The sequence below is a fragment of the Eubalaena glacialis genome, unplaced genomic scaffold (assembly GCF_028564815.1).
Source record: "Eubalaena glacialis isolate mEubGla1 unplaced genomic scaffold, mEubGla1.1.hap2.+ XY H_12, whole genome shotgun sequence".
Taxonomy (NCBI): domain Eukaryota; kingdom Metazoa; phylum Chordata; class Mammalia; order Artiodactyla; family Balaenidae; genus Eubalaena; species Eubalaena glacialis.
Window position 1 is genome coordinate 315,434 of NW_026871153.1, and position 23,442 is coordinate 338,875.

The 23,442-nt window shown below is 49.6% G+C and overlaps 1 protein-coding gene across 5 annotated transcripts in view; it reads left to right on the forward strand.

Moving 5' to 3' along the window:
• The first annotated feature begins 481 nt into the window (after positions 1–481).
• The window catches only part of LOC133082959 (protein Shroom2-like), a 132,590-nt gene continuing 109,629 nt past the window's right edge, over positions 482–23,442 (forward strand). For all 5 annotated transcript variants that reach the window (XM_061179628.1, XM_061179629.1, XM_061179631.1 and 2 more), the window contains exon 1: positions 482–807. In XM_061179628.1, the coding sequence (XP_061035611.1) occupies positions 643–807 (165 nt within the window). In that variant the 5' untranslated portion in view covers positions 482–642. The remainder of the gene's footprint in view (positions 808–23,442) is intronic.

Sequence of the window (23,442 nt, forward strand, 5' to 3'; positions counted from 1 at the left end):
GACCTCGAGCCCCCGCCCGTCCTCTGGCCCCGCGGGTCGCGCCCCTCACCCCGAGCGCGCGCCCCCCACCCCGTCCCCCAGGCCTGCGCGCGCCCCGAGCGCGAGCTCCGGCCCCGGCCCCCAGCACACTGCGCTCGGCTGGCGGAGCGAGGTCCTGAGCGCGCTCCCAGCCTCGGGGCGACTTGGGGAGCCCCGGGCGCGCGCCCCCGACCCCCGCGCCTCTCCCCGCCCCTCCCACCGCCGGCGGCCGCGGGGGTCCCGGACGGCGCGCCTCCCCCCGCCCCGCCACCCTCCGGGTAACTCGCGGGAGCCCGGGCGCTCGCCCCGCCCCCTGCCCCCCGAGCGGCGCGAGCCCCCGAGCGCGCGCCGGAGCCCGCCGCTCCCCGCCCCCTCCCCGCGGGCCCGCCCCCTCCGGGGCCCGCCCTCCCCCGCGCGCCGCGCCGCGCGTCCTCCCGGCTCCCTCCCTGTCCGGGGCCGGTACTTTCCTCCCAAGTTGCAGCGCAAGTTTGCCAGTGGCCGGCGGCGGCGGGGGCGCCGGGAGCCTCCCTCGCCCTTGGCCGGCCGGGGCTCCCCGGAGTGCATGGGCGCAGGTCGGGCGGCCCTGGGGGCCTGAGCGGCCGCGCCGCCTCCGCGCCCCGCGCCATGGAGGGCGCAGAGCCCTGCGCGCGGCCAGAGCGCCTGGCAGAGGCCGAGGCGCGGGCGGCCGATGGCGGGCGCCTAGTGGAGGTGCAGCTGAGCGGCGGCGCCCCTTGGGGCTTCACCCTGAAGGGCGGCCGCGAGCACGGCGAGCCGCTGGTTATCACGAAGGTATGGAGGGCGCGGGACACGCACGGTGACAGCCGGGAGGTGGCCTGGGGCCGAGGGACTCGTCGGGGGGTAGGAGCGCTGGAGGGGGTGTCCGGTTCGCGCCCCCGGGCCCGGGACGCGCGTCCGCCTGGGTCACCTGCGAGGACGTGGGTAGTAGGACTCGCATAGGTGTGTGGTCCGGGCGCCACCTTGGCCCCTCTGCGTTGTTTCCCGGTCCTGCTGGCTCCCAGCGCCGCGCAGTTTCAATGGCTCCTGTTCCGGGTCCCCTCCCCTCCCCCTCCGGGAAAGGGCCTGGCAGGGTCCCCTGTCACTCCCGGCCTCGCCTGCGCCGGCCTGCACCTGTGGGCCTACCCAGAGGTCGGGGAGGGGCATTCCCACGTGCCGGGGGTGCACAGAGACGTCCCCACCTGTGTTTGCCTGTCTGGGTCCTTGTTTCTGCACCCCTTGGACCTGCACCCGTTATCGCTAGGAAGCCCAGACTAGCAACTGCCGCCAGCCTAGCTTCTCGATTCCCAAAAGCCCATCAATATTTATTGACTTTCGCTTCCAGCCCTAGACCCACGGCGCTCTGGATACCTGCAAAAACAAATTGAAACTTTTCAGCGTCCTTTATAAAAGTGGGATTTGAGCACCCAATATAAGTTTCTAATGTGTGTGTGTGTGTGTGTGTGTAGGGGTTACTTTAGAACTTTGAATTCTCTTGTCTCAAAACAGAAAACCCATCTTGAAACTTACCAGCCGAACCTGTATAAACCTGTAAAAGCACACAAACAGCAAACCAGTTGTCCTGTTTTCTTCTGGTTAAAAGTGTCTATTGGTCAGTTTCTCTGGGAAGGTCTGGGCCACGCCATTCCTGGGGACAAAGTTCCCTTTAAAATGCAAAAATTCTTGGCTCCTAGTAGCGTTTGAAGGTGACTTACTGGTTTTCTCTGCTTTCCTGCTTCACCACAGCAGGAAGAACTAAAGTGACTCCTAACCCACCCCACCGGATTGAATTTGGGAGGCGGTGTGGCTTTGTTGTCTAGATAGTAAATGAGACACTAAACTTCTCTGATCTTTATTTTTGCTCAGTTTTATATTTATAAAACTAGAGACTTTGGGGGGAGACATGCACTGAATTTATGTGGAAGCGGGGAAAGAGACTCTCATTGTTGTTATAAGTTTCACCCATGTGCAACCCATTAATGAATTGGATTCTTTGGAAAAATGTATGTGGCGGAGCAGCCATAGAGTGTACACGTTGTGCAGGACAGGCATTTCCTGCAGATACGTGCATTAAGGCATAGTAGCCTGTGCCTTTTCAATAATAAAAGTTTTACCCGGCATTTCTGATGGTAAAAGTTAAAAAGGTATCAGGTAAATTACTCAGACTTTTATCGTTTCTAGAGATTCTTTTAAAAAAGAATACGCGCGCGCGCACGATTCAACCTGTCTTCCTCAGACGTGTCTTTACAGCAGATGGAGTAAGTCGTAAAACATTATTTAAGATGACATCTTGCTTTTTGGGCTTATGCAGTGTAAGAAAGCTGGACTTAAACTCTAAAATTCAGTTGTTTTACCAGAAGCTGGAGAAGGGGACCTCCTCCTTTCTCTGTACCTCAAGTTCTAAAAAACCCCGTGCATTCATAGTGGTTTCTCTTCTCCCTGTGCAGGAGGACCCTGTTGTAGAAACTGAAGGAGGTGGGCAGTAAAACACACGGACACACACCAGGGCCTATTCAGGGCACAGGAGGCAGGCAGTCTGCTCCTGATTTGGCCCCTGGGTTGGCTGTCATGGTAGTTGCTAAGGTGTGTGGGGAGGCGGGGAGGGGGCTAGGCTGGTAGCGGTGTACACGCCCTGCCTTTCCACATCGTGCTTCAGGATTTTGCAGAAATAAAACTGCTTATGAGTCTTATCTGAGATGCTCATATGTCCCTCCCTTAAACTGCTGCTTGGTTTTTATAGGTGCTTTACTGTGACTGGAGATTTGTGGTTTCTTTGCTTAGGATGGAGAGGATTCAGGACAGTTTGGGACATCTGTGACAAATTTCCACGCACACTTGTGTACACATGAACACACGTGTGCTCACACATGCATGTATATATTCCTTAACCACACATTGTATTGCATGGTGGTGGCAGTATTTCACCTACTTGTCTTTTCTCCTGGATTAAGTCATCACTGATGCTTACAATCCAACAGCTGGTAATTAACTGTCACATTATTACAGAAGGATAAAGGAAAGCGTGTCCATTATAATCACTTAAAAAATGGAAATAGACTGTTGTGGTGGAGACTGGGGAAATTTGTCCCACCTCCAGAATTTAGATTAATCCAAGCTTTGAATCTTCTTTTCCCAGTAGCTACTGAAAACTCTCTAGGGCTCATTAAATAATAGGCCTTCTAATAGTTTTTTTTTTTTTTTTTTTTGCATTTAAAAAACCTTGTAGTTAAATAGTTACATATTAGAGCCCTGGGATATTATACAGCTCATTTCTAACAGAATCTGACTTGGAAGAAGCTTGATCCAGTGTAAGAGGACACACTCTGTTTATGATGATGAGTGTCTCAGTTGAAAGCCTCATAGGAGTGTACATCTTAGAACTGGAAGTGATGCCAAGAACAAGGCTGGTTCAATCCTTGATCTCCTGATGGAGTTTTTAATTTTATTTATTTATTTATTTGTTTATTTATGGCTGCGTTGGGTGTTCGTTGCTGCCCACGGGCTTTCTCTAGTTGCGGCGAGCGGGGGCTACTCTTCATTGCGGTACGCGGGCTTCTCATCGCAGTGGCTTCTCTTGTTGCAGAGCACGGGCTCTAGGCGCCTGGGCTTCAGTAGTTGTGGCTCGCGGGCTCTAGAGCGCAGGCTCAGTAGTTGCGGCGCACAGGCTTAGTTGCTCCGTGGCATGTGGGATCTTCCCGGACCAGGGCTCGAACCTGTGTCCCCTGCATTGGCAGGCGAATTCTTAACCACTGTGCCACCAGGGAAGCCCCTTGATGGAGTTTCATTAGCCCATTTTATAGATGAAACAGTTAAGGCCAAGGAGGGTTCAGTGGTGTGCCCTGAGGTCACAAACCTGGCAAGTCTTGAGAAGGTCCTCAGGACCAGATCTTGACCCTGCATGTCTCTGCTTTCTCTCCACTTGGTGCCATGTGCTCTTGTCTGGAATCACTTGCAATGCCATATTCAGTAACTTTGTCACATCCTGTGAGGGTTTTTCAACCTTGGCACTACCGATGTTCTGGGCTGGATGTTTCTTTGCTGGGGGCGGTGGCGCTGTCCTATGCATTGTAGGGTGTCTAGCAGCAGCCCTGGACTTTGCCCACTGGCACCACCCCCCAGGTGTAACAACCAGAAAAGTCTGCAGACATTGCCAGATGTCTCCTGGGCACAAATCACCCTCGCTAGAGTAACTGTATATCACTTTTGCTTTGAAAGGATTTTAGCTTTGAACGCTTGTGCTTAATTATTCTTTTTGAAGATACTCGGAGGCCCCTGGCATAGCCAGCTTTGGCGGGGAAGGCTGTTTTCTTCCTAAGCGCTGGCCCTGATAATAGGCTTTATTTACACAGTAAAACTCAAACAAATACTTGCTTCATCTGCATTTTTGTATCTGGAAAAAGGAAATGGAAGCAGGAACTCCCGAGTGCTGTTTCATGGGCATTCAGCGGGGCTGCTCGGTGAGGATTGCCTTTTCTCTGGGTCGGGTTTGAAGTTAAAGGGATACTGACTTCCTGGGAGTGGCATTCTTGGAATTCAAAGTGCACACATAAAGTCCCCCAGCAAGGTGGCAGCCAGATTTGTAACCATTCGTTACATTGACACTGACTTGTAGCTTGACGTATTACCAGGGCTGGAAGATACACAAAACCCCAGTTTTTCATACTGCTGTCGGAGAGGGAGCAGAAATAATGTCCCTGCCTTAGGAAACTCCAAAGACTTTGACTTGTTAGTGTTTCCGAGACTGTGCTTTGATGCGGGACCTCTCAGGAGCTGTGTAAGTAGGTGCGATGTTGTACGTGGTCCTGCTGTCTGCGTGGCACTTTCTTTCCCCATCAGCTGAGCAAGTGTAAAAGTTCCATGGGGGTGGGTAGGGCCTGATTTCTAACGTGTCACTGGAGGGCCTAGAATTCCAGAAGGGCCCTTGGGGATTCGTTAGGAAACCTTAAGCGGGCCAGCTTGGTGTCAGCAGACCCCCTTCGGCCTCAGGAATGTTTGTTAACCGGGGAAGGAATGAAGCCCCTGCCCCTCCTTTTCACCGTTTCTTAGGTCCTCCCCACCCCTTCCCGCCAAGAATGCCAGAGCCTTAGCCAGGAGCTCCAAAGAAGACAGTAATTTGGGCCTGGCCTGGTCCCATGGGCGGCTCCTTTGGGAACCCGTTGATTTTCAGGTTGCCTTTGGGGACCAGAGCCGTCCTGGGGGGTGGTGCAGGAGAGCTGGGGCTTGGGGTGCCCAGCCTGACGCACCCTCTCAGGAGCCTTCGGACCGTTCGGCGTTTCACTGGATGCCAGGCCGTGTCCTTAAATGTCCTTCTTGGTTTGCATGCTGAAGGTGGGGTGGAGGGGAAGCAGGGCACATTTTTGGGGGGTTGGCCCACACACCCAGGTGGCAAATGTCCTGTGTCAGCCGTTAGAGCTCCTGATGGCGGAGGCTTGGGGCAGAGACTAGGTGTTGGTTGGGGGTGGGAGGTACCTTCTGCGGTGGTCTGAAAGGGGCTCTGTTTCATGGGCTGTGCTGAGTCACGGTCGTTGGTGACCTGGCAACCCTGGTCAGGACAAGTTGTTGTCTGAACGTCCTTATATTTGCCCCCAAGAGCCAAGTTCTTTATCAGTTACCACTGAAGGCTGTGAAAAAGGGGGGGAGTCTGTTGAATTCACCTGTGGATCGGGAACCGATGGATCTCAGCCTCTCTGGGTTTTGCTCGATGTCGGTGTTGAAGCACAGTCTCACGTCAGCACCCGTCTAGGGACCACTGCCACTTTCCCAGGGCTCCATAGAAATAAATGGTGGGTGGGCGAGGGCTGGGCGCCCCTCGTCGGCAGACCCAGGTGCTGTGGGTACTGTTATGGCCGAGGCAACTCCTGGGCACTGTGAGATCCCAGCCTCTTTGAGGCCAGCTGCAGTTTGCTGATTGTTCGGAGGAGTGTAATGCCAGAGACTCATTTGTATTTAAAAATTAATGGTACGGTTAAAAAAAAAAGAAGGGTGAGTTTTCTTTTCTGTGCTGAAGCACCTTTCCAGTTGGTGGAAAGGAAAGACTTGCCTTGCCAGCTGGCATTCAGATATATCTTTATTCCCGTGTCCCAGCCTGTGCCTAGCTGGGTCCTGTTAGTTCTTATCGCTGGTCCTCCGGAGGTGTTTTGGGTGCAGGGGTGGGAAGTCTGGCAGAGAGACCCAAGTCCCATCCCGAGCTCTGGTGCTGGAGCTTTGAGGTGCAATGGGTGGGGGGGTTCTTCCTCTCCTAGAAATTAATTCAGCAGGACTCACATCTATAAATCCAGAGGCTTCCACAGTGTGAAAAGCTATAAACTTAAGCTATGCATCACACTTCTGCATCGTGGTGGATTTTGCCCTTCCTGGGTTCAGTTATGAGTGCTTCGTAACATGTCCTAACATTCATCTTTTGAAAGGAAGAAAACAAGTTTGCCCGAGAGCTAAATGTAGAAGAGAATGAGAATGAAAGGCTCATAAAAATATCCGTTTTCACCCTGTCCTAACGAGCTGGGATTTCTTAATTCACCTTTCTATTTCTCGGCCAAAGAAACTGGGCTCCCAGCTTGGAAAGCGCTGGCTTTTCTATTTGGAAGGCATTTTGGAGCTGTCCTCTTGCCAAAGTTGTTTTGTGTCAGCATGCAAATAAACCTGGATTTGAGGATTTCTTCGGGGCTCTGGGGAGCTTTTCTTCTTGTACACTGGGCGCAGTGTAAACAGTCAATGAGATAATTTAAGGACTTAAAGGCTGAACAGACTTTTTATTCAGTCTTACCTCTTTTACTTTTCATGCACTGCAGTCAGGCATGGGGGCCATCCTTTGATGAGAAATTATGCAAGCCGCACTCTTCCAAGCTGCAATTTCCACCCACACGAAGGGTTTTGAAAGCCCTCAGGGTTGCATATTGCTCTTTTGGTCTTTTTAAAACCTTGCCAGTGTTCAACAGAGGGAGGGTGTATTCTGGAAGAATTGTTCTCCTGTTACCTTGCTGGAGTGGATATTTGCATGGCCCTGTGGTAGGTGGAGCCTGCTTCCTTGACCAGTGCGAATGTTAAGGCCTCTCTTCGGGGGAACTTATCTTAGTAGAAGGACGTCGGTACGATATGGTTAAAAAATAATTGGACTAACTTTATTTTAGGTTCGAACAAATAAGGTTGTTCTGAAAAGCCAGGATGTTCTGAATTGCAAAGCAGAAGTAACTTTTTTTTTTTTTTTTTTTAACCTGGGCTGTTTTTCTAAAATCTCCTGGGTATGAAGTTGGAGGCAATGTCTGCAGCCTCTGTTGGATGGATCTGGAAGAACAGTGCTCTACATGGCCTGGGAAGGGTTGCGATTGTCTTCCTTTTGGCCAAAGGTGACCAAGATTTTCAGATCAAAGGCAAACTGTGAAGGTCAACAAGAACCCAGGCAGGGTAGATTGTGTGGGCTCTAAAGGCAACCTTGTATTTATTCAAGGGAGGAAAGACACAAAATGTTAGTGTATCTTTTTGAGTTTTGTTTTTATTTTTATCAAAGTGGCTCTTGCACGTTGAAATCATCAAATAGTTCTGCAGGGCTTGTTATCATACCAGCAGCTCCCCATGTCATTTCCTCCTCCCTAGAGAAGCTATTGAAACTTTTTAGCTGATTTCTTTGGGCATTTGCCTATATTCTATGTGGCTGCTACTTTCATTGTTCTCTTTCGGGATAACTGTTGACTTCCCACTATGGAAGCTTGGGATGTATTCTTTTTTTTTTTCCACACCAACTACCCAGACACATACCTTGGGCCCCCATACTCCCAATGTCACTACATAATAATTTTGGTTAGAAGACGGTTTTTTCAACTTAGCACCACTGACGTTTGGGGCCAAATAGTTCTTTGCCGTGGGGGGGCCGTCCTGTGCCCTGTGGGATGTTGAGCAGCATCCTTGACCTCCACCCACTAGAAGCCAGTACAGTTTCCTCCATCTCCTGTAGCTGAGATGGTCAGAAACGTCTCCAGACGTTGCCAGATGTCCACTGGGGGACAAAAGTCGCCCCCTTGAACTGGGAGTTTGGGATGAGCAGATGAAAACTATCATATGTAGAATGGATAAACAACAAGGTCCTACTGTATAGCACAGGGAACTGTATTCAGTCTCCTGTGGTAAGCAATAATGGAAAAGAATATTAAAAAAAAGAATGTCTCTATGTGTAGAACTGGGTCACTTTGCTGTACAGCAGAGATGGGCACACATTGTAAATCAACTCTACTTCAATACAAAAAATAAAATTAAAAAAAAAATACCCCTGTGCGCTGAGAAGACCATGGTTCGGGGGAGAGTCATGTGCCACACTGTTCACTGTGGCGCTCTTTGCGATGGTCAGGACCTGGGGGCATCCTGGGTGTCCATCGACAGATGAATGGATGGGGAAGATGGCTGGTGGGGGGCGGCCGCGTGGCGCGGGGAGATCAGCTCGGTGCTTTGTGACCACCTGGAGGGGTGGGATAGGGAGGGTGGGAGGGAGACGCAAGAGGGAGGAGACGTGGGGATGTATGTATGCCGGTGGCTGATTCGCTTTGTTGTACAGCAGGGGCCGACACACCATTGTGGAGCAGTTGTACTCCAATGAGGATGTTAGAAAAAAAAATTAACATGAATATAAAAAAAAATAAATAGATGGTAAAGCCTCCTGCAAATATGTAGAAAAAGTTATTTAAAGACAAAATTTATTTTTAAAATTTGTTTTCCATCTCATAATTGACAGAATAAAATGTTATAGCATTTGCAAAAAAATAAAAAAATAAATTGCCCCCTTTGAGAACCACTTGGTTAGCAGTTTTCGGTGTGTATGTTATTTTGAAAATCAAAAAGCACAAAGAGGGCTTCCCTGGTGGCACAGTGGTTGAGAATCTGCCTGCCAATGCAGGGGACACGGGTTCGAGCCCTGGTCTGGGAAGATCCCACATGCCGCGGAGCGACTGGGCCCGTGAGCCACAATTACTGAGCCTGCGCGTCTGGAGCCCGTGCTCCGCAACAAGAGAGGCCGCGATAGTGAGAGGCCCGCGCACTGCGATGAAGAGTGGCCCCCACTTGCCGCAACTGGAGAAAGCCCTCGCACAGAAACGAAGACCCAACACAGCCATAAATAAATAAATAAATAAATAAATAATAAAAAGAAAAGAGTGGGTGACCACAATGCTTTTTGGAGGCTGGTGCATGTGGGTGAGTGATCTAGCCAGGCTGCTTCCCTGGGGACTCCTTTAAGGCCGTAGCTTCGCTTGTTTCTTTTGGGCTGGTCACATCCCTTCAGATAGTAATGTTTTTCTTCACTGAACTTAAGTTTCTGGTGTAGGGCAGATTTGAGGGTTGGTGCGAGGTTTGCCGGTTTAGAGGAGCCCTGCTTTGCTCAGCGACGTGAGAGTGGTCATCTCTGCCTCCTGCTCTGGCCACAGTGGTTCCAGTCTGGAGAGAACGTCTTGCATATGTAGCTGAATCGTGCACTCTGTCCTTAACCTTTTCTCACCCTTAATCCTTCAGGCTGTCAAATTAGAATCATTCCCACTTCAGTATATTGACACGGGTGAAATGAGTCAGTATGGAAAGCTAGCTCTAGTAGATTTTTTTTTTATTTTACATTTTTAAAATTTTATTTATTTATTTTTGGCTGCATTGGGTCTTCGTTGCTGTGCGCGGGCTTTCTCTAGTTGCAGAGAGCGGGGGCTACTCTTCGTTGTGGTGCGTGGGCTTCTCATCATGGGGGCTTCTCTTGTTGCAGAGCACAGGCTCTAGGCACGTGGGCTTAAGTAGTTGTGGCTCGTGGGCTCAGTAGTTGTGGCTCACGGGCTCTAGAGCGCAGGCTCAGTAGTTGTGGCGCACGGGCTTAGTTGCTCCGCGACATGTGGGATCTTCCCGGACCAGGGCTCGAACCCGTGTCCCCTGCATCGGCAGGTGGATTCTTAACCACTGTGCCACCAGGGAAGCCCTAGTTCTAGTAGATTTAAATTCCATCTCTCCTCCCCCTTCCCCCCTTTCCCCTACTTCATCCTGCTTCACTAAGAATTTGGAAAACTATAAAAAGTAATGTGAAAAAATTTCTTAAAAAAGTAATGTTAATGTATGAAATTGCCAATTTATTATGGAAAGACTTTAAGCTGGATTTTGTATGGCAACATTTTAATGTGTCTCCTAGAGATTTTGGTACTTATTCTGACTGTTTAGCATTGGATTTGTAGAAGAGCATTTAATTCAAATACACATCTTATGCCCAGCACCAGTACATTAGTTGTGCTATTTACAGCCCACTGGAAGTGATTATTTCCTCCTTTCCACCAAAAACTGGTTTTTAAAAAATATATTTATTTATTTATTTAGGCTGCACCGGGTCTTAGTTGTGGCATGCGGGATCTTTAGTTGCAGCATGCAGGCTCTTTAGTTGCGGCATGCGTACTCCCAGTTGCGGCATGCGGACTTTTAGTTGCGGCATGCATGTGGGATCTAGTTCCTCAACCAGGAATCGAACCCGGGCCCCCGCATTGGGAGCGCGGAGTCTTACCCACTGGACCACCAGGGAAGTCCCTAAAGTGTTTTTGAATAATACTGATTTTTCCTTTTTATAATATTAATGAAAGGTAGCTGTTTCAGATCAATGTGATATTCAGAAGAATAAGATTTTAAAAAGTGGTTTGGGAAGTGAAAATAGTAGGGAAGATGAAGGTTAAATGTCCCATGACAACAAACTCCATTTCTTCACTGCTTTGCTTTCTGGCAGTAGAAAATCTTTGAGGGCATGGAGTCAGACCCGCAGGCTTGGTAGAGATGCTATCTGCTCACTGGAGCCTGCCTCTCCTTTTCCTTCTGGACATGCTGCTGGACTACACTTCCCAGCTTCCCTTGCAGCTATGAGGCCATAGTTCTACCCAATCAGAAGCAAGTAGAAGTGATGCAGGCCATTTATGGCCTGTCCTGCTTTCCTCTTCTGGTTGTCTGGAAAGAAGATGGTCCTAGGGCAGAGCCTCATCAGCACGGGTCCCTGAATGCCTGAGGAGGAAGCTAGCTGACCATAGCCTGGTTACCTTCCCAGTAGTACCAGTATATGAGCAAGAAAGAAGCTTCTGTTGTATTTGGGCCATTACACGTTTCTTTGATTACTTACTACAAGAGTTAGAGCATTCTAACAAATGAAATCTGGAGAGAAATCAGGAATTTTCTTTTTTGTTTTGTTTGTTTTAAATTTTTATTGTATAGTCGATTTACAGTGTTGCAAATAGTTTATAGTATAGTTTCAGGTGTATAGCAAAGTGAGTCAGTTATAATATACATATATCCACTCTTTTTTAGATTCTTTTCCCATATAGGTCATTACAGAGTATTGAGAAGAGTTCCCTGTGCTGTACAGTAGATCCTTATTAGTTATCTATTTTATATGTGGTGGTGTGTATACGTCAATCCCAGTCTCCCAATTTATCCCTCCCCCCCCCCCCCCGTTACCCCCTTGGTAACCATAAGTTTGTTTTCAAAAGTTTTCCTTTTAATGAATACTGCTAGCTTTAAGAGACTGAATATATAATGTTTAATTTACACCCATACAGAGGGAATGATTATTTACTTTGTAGAAGGAATCACTGTGGGTGTCCAGTTAGCATGTAGCTTATTCCTTGCACACTTATTACATAAAATGAGACCTGCATGCTCAGAAGTTCAGCTTCTTTCCACCGTAGCTTTTCTCTTAGTTGGTAATTTAATTTTCACCCTGTGTTGCTTTGCCTTCCCCTCCCTGCAGAAGATTGCCTGGGAGCTATGGAGAGGCGGGGCAGAGGCAGGGAGGCTCCCCAGTCCAGCTACTTAGCCCTCCGGGAGGGCTGACCAGAGGAGAGGAGGGTGGCTGCCGGCTGCCGGTATGATGTCAGGGCGTGCACCTTTCTCCTGGTTGAATTGTGCTTTACTTACCACTTTGGTTCAAGTGCAGAGGGTATTGCCTGGGCGGGTTACATTAAATCCTCATTAACCGGGATGCCTCTATCAGATTAATCAATTATGATCTTGTATGGCAGGCTCTTCTTTTCCCTAGGGAATAGAAAACATAGAAACACGAGGTAGACCATCAGGGAAAGGGAGATAAAGGCAAGTGCAAAGTAAAGCTGGTCCCTGGAGGAAGGTGGCATTGGTGTGGGGATCTGAGGGTTACAGGGCAGGGGGTGCTGAGAGGGGTGGGGAAGGAGAGCCTCTTCTGTTCCAGGTGTTGAAATGCTTACGGAAAGCCTGGGAAGGTGGGTGGGGGGAACCCCAGGGGCCTGGAGCCCCAGGACCGGTGGCCCTCCGTGACTTTCAAAGGAGGTGAAGGGATTCTTTGCTTGTGGCTTGGAAATGCTGAAGCTGATGAAATACTGCTGCTGCTGAAATTCTGCTTCTGTCTATGTGAATTGTGCCATGTTTGTAAATTTGTAAACACAGTGATACTTTATCTGTGCTAATTGTACATGTGCTTGTCAATTTGTAAGCATAGCAATACTGTTTTTTTCTTGTTGCAGAAAGATTCAAACCACCTTGAAAAAATTGAAACTAAGGGAAAGATAATCAGCAACCCAAAACATTTAATAATCTTATTTTTGGTAGTAGAGGTGTATTGAATTCTTTTTCCCCGTCTGTGGAATTCTTTGCTTGGTACCGTGCAGATCTAATTATGAGTTGCTTGAACGTAATTCTCTTAAGAATTACGTTGTCGACAATCTTTGGAATCACGTGCTAGCTTAAAGGAAGCTTAGTTTTGTGTATGCCACTTGGAATTTTAAAAATGATATGTTTCGTTACTATGGTATATATTGAGTTTTATCATTTAGCTTTTTGTAGACAAGCATATAAAAAAGAAAATCCTAACTTCTGGAAAACTGAGTACTTTGTATTGATCAAATATGTTGGTCTTTAAAACAGCTGTGTGCTTTTTTTGGTAGGTGCAGCTTTTCTTTCAATTTTCATTACTGTTTAGATGCCCTGAATCTTGAATGAAAGTTTGGAAAGGAAACATCTGGACTTGAAAAGACAGGCCTGCTGCTGCTTGAGTCGTATTTATTTTGTGTTGATTTCGCCACAGAGTGGATGAAATCGTCCAGAGTGGATGCCTCTACGGGTTACGAGCTGGGGTGGGGCTACTTTTTCCCCTCTTCCTCCCCATTTTCAGGGGCTGGCATTTTGGAGAAAAATTATTAGAACCTCACACCACTGCATGTAGTTGCGCAGTTTTACCCCCAAAGGTAAATTTACATTGTCTGCTGCTGACTGAGGATGCTCCTTCTGTGCTCCCTGGCAGGGGCTAGGTTTGCGTTTACAGAGTGTAATTCTCAGGTTACCTGTGGTGTTATTGCCGATCTGAAAGAGGTGTCTCATCCGCGCAGAAACGCTTTCTCTTCCTTTCGACCCTTGTGAAAGTGGCTCTTCCCCTTGGCCGTCCGCGGCAGTGTTGGTTTCTGCTGGAGGCCCCTCCTGTCTCTCTCCTCTCTTGTCTAGGTGGTCTGGTGCGCTTCCTTGAGGCAGGCAGACAGCTGTCAGGTCTCCACTGCAGGCCCAGATTCTGGGAGAGCCCCCTGGGTACTGCCCAGGCCACTCCAACTCAGCGTGTTACAGATGCAGATCTTGCACCTTCCTTTACCTTAATTCTCCTGCACTTCCGGGCCTGCCGACAGGTTTATCCCCAAATGCAGGAGTCATCCTTGATGCCTGTCTCTCCTTGACCTTCCGTGGCCAACCGATCACGCAGTCCCTGGAGCCTCAGTGTCTCGTATTTGTACCTTCTCTTTCACCCCTGGTGTCCCGGCCTCCGTTATCGCCTCTCGGGGCCGTCACGGGACTGGTCTTGTACTGTCACTGCCTCTGGACTCTCCGCGCGCCAGCCTCCTCTAGACCCCCAGCAGTGCACGTGCCAGAGCCCGGCTGGGCTTCTCAGGCTCTTGCTGGAAAGGTAACTCCTCGTGTTGCACCTTAGCTGGTCCAGAAGGTTCTTCACCTTTTAGCTCCTGCCCATTTCCAGCCTTGTCTTCTGCAGTCCTCCCTCCTGCCTTGACTGAAGAAGGAACCTTAGGTGTTTCTAAAGAACGAGGCCACGTGTGTTGTGAAGCCATTACAGAATGACGCTTCCCAGGCCTCCCAGCAACAGGGGATGACTTGCGGTGTGTAACGGGCAGCGGAAGGAAAAGCAGAGTGCGGGACTGCGTGAGTCTGCCCTGTAAAGAAGGTGCCCCCGGCCTCACCACAGCGACTTGTTTTGCACATTGCTGTCGCCTGGTCCTGCTTTGTCCTGGAAAGGCAGGCATGCGCACACGTGTGACGGAAGCCCTGCCAGAATCCCCCGCAGGGGGGAGAAGGGGAGAGGGTCCATGGGCTGTCCTGAGTCTCCCTCGCCTGCTCTCCCGGGCTGCATTTCTGCTGTCTTTACTGCCTCCGAGGTCCCTTGTTAACCAGACTTCAGTGTCATGGGCAGGTGGAGGAGGGGGTGGCCCAGGGAGTGTGGAGGACGCAGAGAACCTAACCTGTGACCAGCCTGGGGGGCAGGCCCCCCCGAGCACCTGTGGCCCCGCGCTGTCGGCCAGAGCCAGCCCAGGCCTGGCGCCACGGGGCGCTCGTCCCGTGGATCCACACAGAGACCACGGCCTGGCTTCCTTGCCGTGCTTGCAGCCCTGAGAGCACTCTGACCTCTGGATCTTTGCACATGTCTCCCAGCGCTGCAGCCTCGTGGACTGAGGGTGCATGTACAGTGTAGAGGAGGCCCGTTCCATTCCCTGGGCTGGCTGGAGAGCGTGCAGGGCGGGCCTGCCAGCATGTTTTTTCCCTTGAGTTAAAAATTTTTTTTAATTGAGATATAACTCACGTAGCATAAGATTCATCCTTTTAAAAAAGTGTACAGTTTGGTGGGGTTTAGTATACTCACTTAGCTGTGCAGCCATCGCTCTAATTCCAGAAATTTTCATCACCCACAAAAGAAACCCTGTGCCCATCAGCAGTCCCTCCCCGTTCCTCTGCCCCCAGCCCCTGGCAACCACCAGTCTCCTGTCTGTCTCCATGGGTTTGCCTCTTCTGGACATTTCATCTAAATAGAACCACACAATGCGTGGCCTTCTGTGTTGGCTTCTTTCACTCAGCATCACGTTTTCGAGGCTCATCCACGTTAGCGTGTGTCAAGACTTCATTCCTTTTTATGGCTGAATAATATTGCACTTTATGGATAGAGCGCGTTTTGTTTATCCTTTGTCAGTTGATCGACATCTGGTTGTTTCCACCTTTCTGCTTTTATGAATAATCCTCCTGTGGATAGTCGCACATTCACGTAGTTGTCTGTGTGTGGATGTATGTTTCACTTCTCTTGGGTATTTTCCTTGCATTTTGAGCTTGCCATCCACACGCCCAGGCGTGGTACCTGTGATTCCCTGAGCACGGTTGGCGAGGGTGGGGGGGGGGTCATACCTCTCGTGAATCAAAAGAATAGAATTGGTCATTCTGGCTTCGAGGCTGTTTAAGCACAATTGAAACTGACCATTTGGAAACCTTAAAATCTTTTAAAATCTTAAAAAGAACACTTTTCAGAACTCATGGGACTTAACGACAACAGAGGGGATGTGGACCCCTGCTCTGACACACGTGGTCAGCCTCTCACCTCGGCCCCTGCACCACTCCACAGTGTGTGTTGTTGGTTCCCGGCATCATCTTCGTCCGTAGGATGGCAACTAACTTTCTGAAGCCTTGCTTTTGGCTGCTGCTTCTTGCTTTTGTGCATGAGTGTAGAGCATCTCCAAACAGCCCTAGAAAGCGGACACCCGTATTTCTCCTGTATCGCAGATGAGGGTAGCGATTTGCCAAAAGGGGGGACTGCACCCACTGCCCTGGCCGCCCAGCAGGGCCGTCCTCAGGAGGAGGGAAGCTGCAGCCTGTCTGTTGAGTGCGTGGAAGATGGAAGGAGGACACCGTCCTTTGCTCCTGGCACCCTGCTGACCCCCATTCTTCTGTGGAGGATGCCTTTTCCTGTCTGCAGGGGTGGATTCTGGGGTGCAGACACTGAGGAGGGTCACACTCTGTGGCCAAGGGCAGTAACAACTCAGCAAGGCATCGCCCCCCCTCCACCTTGGGAAATGAGCTTCTCTCTTTTCCTTTCTGCTCTCTTTCCAGTAACACAGCTTCAAATGAAAACGAGGCTCCGCATCTCGAACCTTTCTGGTTGTTTCATGAACCCAGACTACAGGGGAACCCCTGAATGGACTTAACCTTTCCAGGGTTGGGGGCGCCTTGACATTATCTTCATATCACGTTGTACAGTTTATCAAGTTTTCTGTTGAGCCTTTCTTTTCACCCTTGTTCTATAATGAGCCTTGCTGGGAGGCTTGACCAGGGTTGTTTATGTTTATAGGTGGGAAACCAAGCCCCAAGCGGCCTGCTTGCAGATCTTATTAGGTGGTCAGGATTAGGACTCTAGCCGGGGCCTTTGAGTACAGAAGTGCACTAAAGCTCTTTTTTCTATGTGACTTAAAAAAATCTTTCTTTTTTTTTTTTTTTGGCTGCATGGCTTGTGGGATCTTAGTACCCCGACCAGGGATTGAACCCGGGCCCCCTGCATTGGGAGCATGGAGTCTTAACCACTGGACCACCAGGGAAGTTCCCAAAAGTCTTTCTTAAGGTCATTGTTTAAAGTGTAAAAATCCTGAGGATTTTATAAAATTACATGCCATCCCCCCCACTTCTCTGAAATCCATATGAAGTACCAGAAGTCTCACCTTGGCCATAGACATACTCATGATATTTTTAATATTTGGATGATCCTCTGTAAACTAGAGGTCAGCAGACTTTTTTCTGCAAACGGCCAGGGTCAGTGTTTTTGGCTTTGTGGACTGAACTACTCCTTTCTGCTGTTGTGGCTTGAAAACAGCCATAGACAACGTGGAAAGGCAGGGGGATTGCACCCCAGCAAGCGGTGGTTTTCACAGTGCGTCCCCCAGACCAGCAGCATCAGTCTCACCTGGGGCCTTGTTAGAAACGCAGGGTCCTGGCCCAGTTGCAAACCTACTGAACCCCAAACTGGGGCTCGGTCGGGAATCCTCCTGGGGATTCTGACGCTAGCTCCAGTTTGAGAACTGGTGCTCTAGAAAGGTGTGACTCACCTGCCATTTATATCGGAATTAACAAGTGCTATCCTACTGAATCAGGGTTGGTGGTGCCCAGGAATCGGAATTTTAACAGTGGCCCCAAGATGGTCTTATGCCCATGGAATAAGAACCAATTTCTAAAGCAGGACTAATTTGGACCAGTAGAGGAGATGGGGGAGGTGTCAGGGAACTTTTGAAACCTCAGCTGGGACTTGCTTGGGGTGGGGAGGTAGTGAGAAGAGGGTGATGTGGAAGATTGGGGCGGGGGTGGCCTTGTGTCACCTTATTATGAACTGTGCCTGGAGTCCCTGGTCCCAGAAGGTGGATTTCTTTCTCCCAACCCCTCATGTGTGTCCCAAAGCCGGGAGTTTCTGGAACTGAAGTTCAGCCCTTCTGTTAATAGCTATCGGACACCACATTTCCTAATGCATGTGTTTGGTATTTGAAATGAAAACAGGTCAAGAGCACACTGTATGTTTCCTTCGATATAAATGTCCGGCGCAGGCAGACACACAGAGACAGAGCTGACGGGCAGTCGTCAGGGGGAGGAATGGGGTGATGAAAATATGCTGGAATTAGAGAGTGGTGATGGCTGCACCGCGCCAAGCATACTAAACCCCACTGGATTTCCTCTTTTTTTAATTAATTTTTATTGGAGTAGAGTTGATTTACAGTGTTGCGTTAGTTTCAGGTGTACAGCACAGTGAATCACTTATACGTATACCTATATCCACTCTCTTTTAGATTCTTTTCCCATAGAGGCCATGACAGAGTATTGAGTAGAGTTCCCTGTGCTGTACCGTAGGTCCTTGTTAATTATTTATTTTGTATATGGATTTACTCTTTGAAAGGGTGAATTTTATGGTATGTGACTTATAGCCCAAAAAAGTTGTTACTTACCATAAGGAAATGGGTCAAGGTGTTCAGCCTTATCCTTGAGTTGCCCAGACCTGGCGGAGAGGAGGCTGATGGGAGGCCCCTCCTAGGGCTCGTCCTGTGGGCAGACCCTCCACACCCCTCACCGTGCATGTCACAGGGATTCCTCTACTGGTGCTGGGTGGATCCACAGGCAGACAGCCTGCGGAGAGAGTCAGCCCCTGGGCTGGGGGAGGGGCCCACGCTGTTCCTGCAGGTTAGTGGCAGGGGAGGGGGCCGCAGTGGGTGAGGTGGGCGCTGAGAGCCAGGGAAGGTTTTTAAGCAGGAGGTGATGGCGGGGATCTCTGCAGCAGAGGGCAGATGGGTGCGGGGGTGTGGGCAGGAGTCGGAACGCTGCAGGCTCCTAGTGCTGATAGAGAGAAGGCATGGGATCTGAGTGGTACCCCGGGGCACAGCAGGGTCCACCTAGCGCTTGGCTGGAGGGTGCTGGAGATGGCCCTGAATGAGCTGAGTGGCTGCAGGTGCTGGTCACCTCTCCCATCCCATTTGGTGGAGGCCCGGGGCTGCACGGCGATGGGAGTCCCAGCTCCTACGTGCAGGTGGCACCTCTAGAAAGCCCCGGGGAGGGAGCAGGTGTGTTCCAGGGCAGCCCTGGCCCCTCTTCTTTGCCCAGGTGTAGTTGGGGTGATGGGCAGGTGTGGTCTCAACACACTCGCCCAGGGCCACGTGGAGCAGGTGTGCTAGGGGCGCCTCCCCTGGGCCTCTGTCCCTTCCGGAGGGTTCCCGACAGACACTTGGCTTGCTTTGCTGCTGTGTTTTCCATGCTTGGTCCTAGCTGCTTCGAAAGGAAAGGTATCAGTTGGAAAAAAGATTCCCTTTGAGTGTAATAATTATTGAAAAGTAGGTGTCTAGTTCAACCATTTGAATCACTTTGACTCAATTTTTGTCTTTTTTTTTCCCCTCCTTTTTATGAAACATCAGTCAAAATAAGGATGTCACAAACAAAACAAAGGCTAAGTATTGGCTGGGCTTCTCTGGAAGGGAAGATTAGAGTCGTTTTGCTTTTCTTCTTTTAAGTAACATGAAGCCAGCGATATCCTGGTGAGGATTAAATGTCATAATGATGATTTCAGGAGCTCTAGAAGTGAGGAGATAGCTGAAAGTTCAGATGTCCCTTTCATTAAAAAGAGTTAGGAAGAGTGTCTCTACATGGACGTGTGTTCACCGTTGAAGGGATTACAGACCACGTGTAGAAATGACCTCTGTGCATAATAGAAAAAACAGTAATTTAAAAGTTCAGTAACTATCAAACAGCCCTGGGCTGACAGCCTGCACTTTGGGGACCCAGTTCCACTAGAAGCATTGAAAGCTAGACTTCCCTTGTAATTTAGCCCCAAGCTGTAGCCCAATATAAATAATATGAATCCCCACAAAACTGTAACTTGTCAAATGAACCACCTAATTTTGCACAGATTAATAACCATTTTGGTTATGTGACTTCTGCCAAATTGATTGCACTCTAGAATAAAAATCGATGGCTATGTAATTGAATAAATCTTTTCCATGCTTTGTTTTCTTACCTTTTTTGTTATTCTTAATTGTAGATTGTATTTTTTTTTAATTTTTATATTTATTTATTTATTTATTTGGTTGCTTTGGGTCTTAGTTGCGTCAGACGGGCTCCTTAGTTGTGGCTCGCTGACTCCTCAGTTGTGGCATGCATGTGGGATCTAGTACCCTGACCAGGGATCGAACCCGGGCCTCCTGCATTGGGAGCGTGGAGTCTTAACCACTGTGCCACCAGGGGAGTCCCTTGTAGATTGTATTTAAATTGTCACTAGATTATATTTTTATAGTTGTGCCTTCAATTCATGTAAAATTATATGCTGTGAAAACGTAATAAGGTATTACTTTTCTCAGAAAGAAGGAGGATCTGAGAAAGTCATTTTTGGTTTTTGGCTATGTTTTGTTCTTGGTGGTAATCAGGAAATCATGTTTCAGATTTAAATAAAGAAACAACATTTAGGTTTTAGGCGAACGAGGTTAGTACATTCTGGGTTTTCCCTCAAATCGTTCTAGTGTAACTGTTTAAGCGTTTAAAATGATCATTGATTTCTAGTGAGAGAAGGGAAACACGTTAAGTTCAATTATATAAAATCTAGAAGTCTTCCATTGATTCTCCCCGCCTCCCAGGAATGATGCGTTTGGACAGAAGTAATTGCACGGAACCTTTCTTAGTTCCAGAATTTAGAGCCTCCGAGTCCAGGGAACAATGATGGAAAGCGGGAGAAGCATTCTGGGGATTGGAATGCCTGCGAGCCGATCAATAGCCCCGCTGTGCTTCTGTGATCCCAGCACACAAGAATTCTGCCCTTTTGAACCGTGCAGGGTCTTGATTGGGCCAGGTCAGTTAATGTAGCTGTTTTCCCCCATTCAGACGCTGCATTAGGGTTCAGAACCTGGGCAGGGTAGGGAGAGCCTCTCGAAGCCAAACACTCCCAGAAATCCCAGGTGGGATGCAAGGGATCCACTGGGACCGCCAGCATCTCCGCTGCTCGCGATGGTCTGCTTAAAGGAATGAAGCAGTTTCACTTCTTGCAATGGAGTAGCTCATTTTCAGATGTGGTGGAGTAAAAGCAGGAAAGATTTTGGACTTCCCTGGTGGCGCAGTGGTTAAGAGTCTGCCTGCCAATGCAGGGGGACACGGGTTCGAGCCCTGGTCTGGGAGGATCCCACATGCTGCGGAGCAGCCGGGCCCGTGCCCCACAGCTGCTGACCCTGTGTGCACTCTGGAGCCCGTGAGCCGCAACTGCTGAGCCCACGTGCCGCAACTGCTGAAGCCCGCGTGCCTGGAGCCCGTGCTCCACAACGGGAGAGGCCACCCGATGAGAAGTCCGCGCACCGCAACGAAGAGTAGCCCCCGCTTGCCGCAACTAGAGAAAGCCCGCGCGCAGCAGCGAAGACCCAACGCAGCCAAAAATGAAAACAAATAAATAAATTTATTAAAAAAAAAAAAAAAAAAAAGGAAAGATTTCTCCTGAATGAAAGATCACTATTCTTACATCAGGAGCTTTGGAAAAATAACCCCTCAATATCAAAATACAAAGGTTATGGAATAATATGTGCTTGGAATAGCTGTAAAGGGCTCGATCTAGAAACTTCACGTTTCAAAAATTTCTCTGTGCAGCTCAATATTAAAGAAGAAAACCAGACTGCTCTTGAACAAAATGAAAGGAATTGCAAGGAATGTATTTTAAGCCTGCTTCATTGACGGGGGTAATTACCCATGATTCTGTCTTCTGAGTAGAGACCACATTCATTGTGTAATTAGTTTTTGCTTCAAGAAAACAGTATTTGCACAGATACCCTCCTGGTAGCATGAAATTTTAGCTTTTAAAGCTTTTTGGGTTCTCACTAAATGGTGAGAATCTGGGGTTCTATTCCCATCATCTACTCGGCAGTGAGAAAATTAATGGGCTGGCATTTTAGGGAAACTTACACGCGTGGTTACTTCTCTTCCTGTGTTTATGTCCACACCGACAAAAATGCACCCTGGCTAGCTCATTGTTCAGGAACTCGGGGTTAAGGACAGTCTGCACAGCCCTCGACACTGGGTGCTCGGGCTGCGTTCATAGGACCATCTGTATTGCGTGAGAGAGAAGGGAGGCGCTGATTTCCTTCGGGAAGGAGAACCTGTGGGTGTGTTTGAAGCTCTCCGGGCGACTCCACCTTGACCTGTGGCCTCCTGCAGCTGCATGGCCCCCTTAGCATGAGCTTCCCCAGGTAGCAACTCCAGGGCCTGGCAGCGTGGGCCCAGCATTCCCCTGGGATCTGCATCCCCACTTCACTGCCCAGCGCCTGACACGTTTTAGCTACTCAGTGAATGTGTTATGCAACGGCCTTTGTCAAAGTCAAGGGCACCTTTCTTCCTTTTACTTTCTTTTTGCGTATTGGGTTTTGAAAGCAGGTTTGTGGTCATCCAGAGTGAGCTCTTTGTGGATAACCTAGCTGTATGTGTCACCGCTGGGCCCGGGTGACCCAGACAGAATAGCTTGATATAAGGTAACCAGAACGTCTCAAGTTTACACCAAATGACTTTTCTTTGATAGCTCTCATTTTACTTGTTTCAGATCTCGATTTCTAAGAATAACTACTTTCATTTAAACACAGTAACAACAACAATAACAAAATCACTGCATAGATTCTCACTTTTCACAAGATGAGCAAGAGTTGGGAAATCTCGTCCAAAGGCGCAAATACATTTGTAAGATGGACCGTGGCAAAGGATGCCGAGCCTTAAAGCCTCTGGTCAGCTTTAAAACCCGAGTGACCCTGACTCCTGGAAATGTCACTGTAGGTTTTGGGTATGTACGGGAAGGGGCATGACTTTACAGTTCTTCTGGGTGGGGGGCAGTGGATTGAAACCCTGGCTGCACATTGGAATCACCTGGGGGAGGGAGGGGCTTTGAAAGCTATCGATGCCTGGCCACACCCTAGGCCAGTTAAGTCGGGGTCTCGGGGGTGGCCCAGTGTCAGTGACTCTGAAGCTGGCCAGGAGATTTGAATGTGCAACCAGGTGGCGAATCACGGCCTTACATTTTAGTTTTTACTCGTGTTGGTAGGTTTACAGACAGGCACCAAGAGCTCCCTGCAAAACTCAAAAAGAAAATTCAGTCCATCTGGCCAGAGGTCCCCCGGGTACCCTTACAGGTGTGTTTTCTGAGCCCGAGGAGGCATGCTTTCAGCCAGGGCAGGGAAGCAGGGTCAAGCTCTGGCTGGGTTCTGGTGGCCGAGGGGGTCACGGGAAGCAGGGGTGGAGGGGGGGGGCAGCCTGCATGCTGAGGCTGGAGCCAAGGGATTTTAACACAGCAGGAGAGCTGGGGTGGTGAGCCGTGCTTATGGGGTCCTGGCTGCCAGTTGCAGGCCTGCCAGGTGCCGGGGTAGACGCTGGAAGCGGGCCTTCTCTAGGTGGGGTCTCTGGGCCAGCAGCATTCTCCTCAGGGAGCTTGTCGGAAATGCAGAGTATCAGGCCCTGCCCCCTACCCGCTGCTTCAAAAACTGCAGCAGAAACTCAGGGTGGGGGGAGCTTAGCAGGGTGCGTTTAAGGCCCCTCCGGGGGCTCCTGTTCGTAGCCCAGGTTTGGGAACCTCAGCTGTGTATCCTTTCTCTAGTTTACTCCTCACCTCTGCTCTGTGGAAGCGCTGGTTATTTTGTAACACGTTCCAGCTGAGGAGATCATGCTTTTACATTTTCCAGCTGCTGGAAATTGAGGCTCAGGGATCTATCAGTCCAGGGTAGCGAAGTTGGTGGGTGGGGGAGCTGTGAGCCGATGTCAGCCGGGTGCCCCGGGGCTCTGGGCGCGGGCGCAGGGCTTGGGGCCACTCGTTGGAAAGCCCCTGCACCCCAAGTCCATCACCTTTATGACATCTCCTTCCAGGGCTGACAGGATTAAATGAAATGTGAGGTATGTAAACGTGAG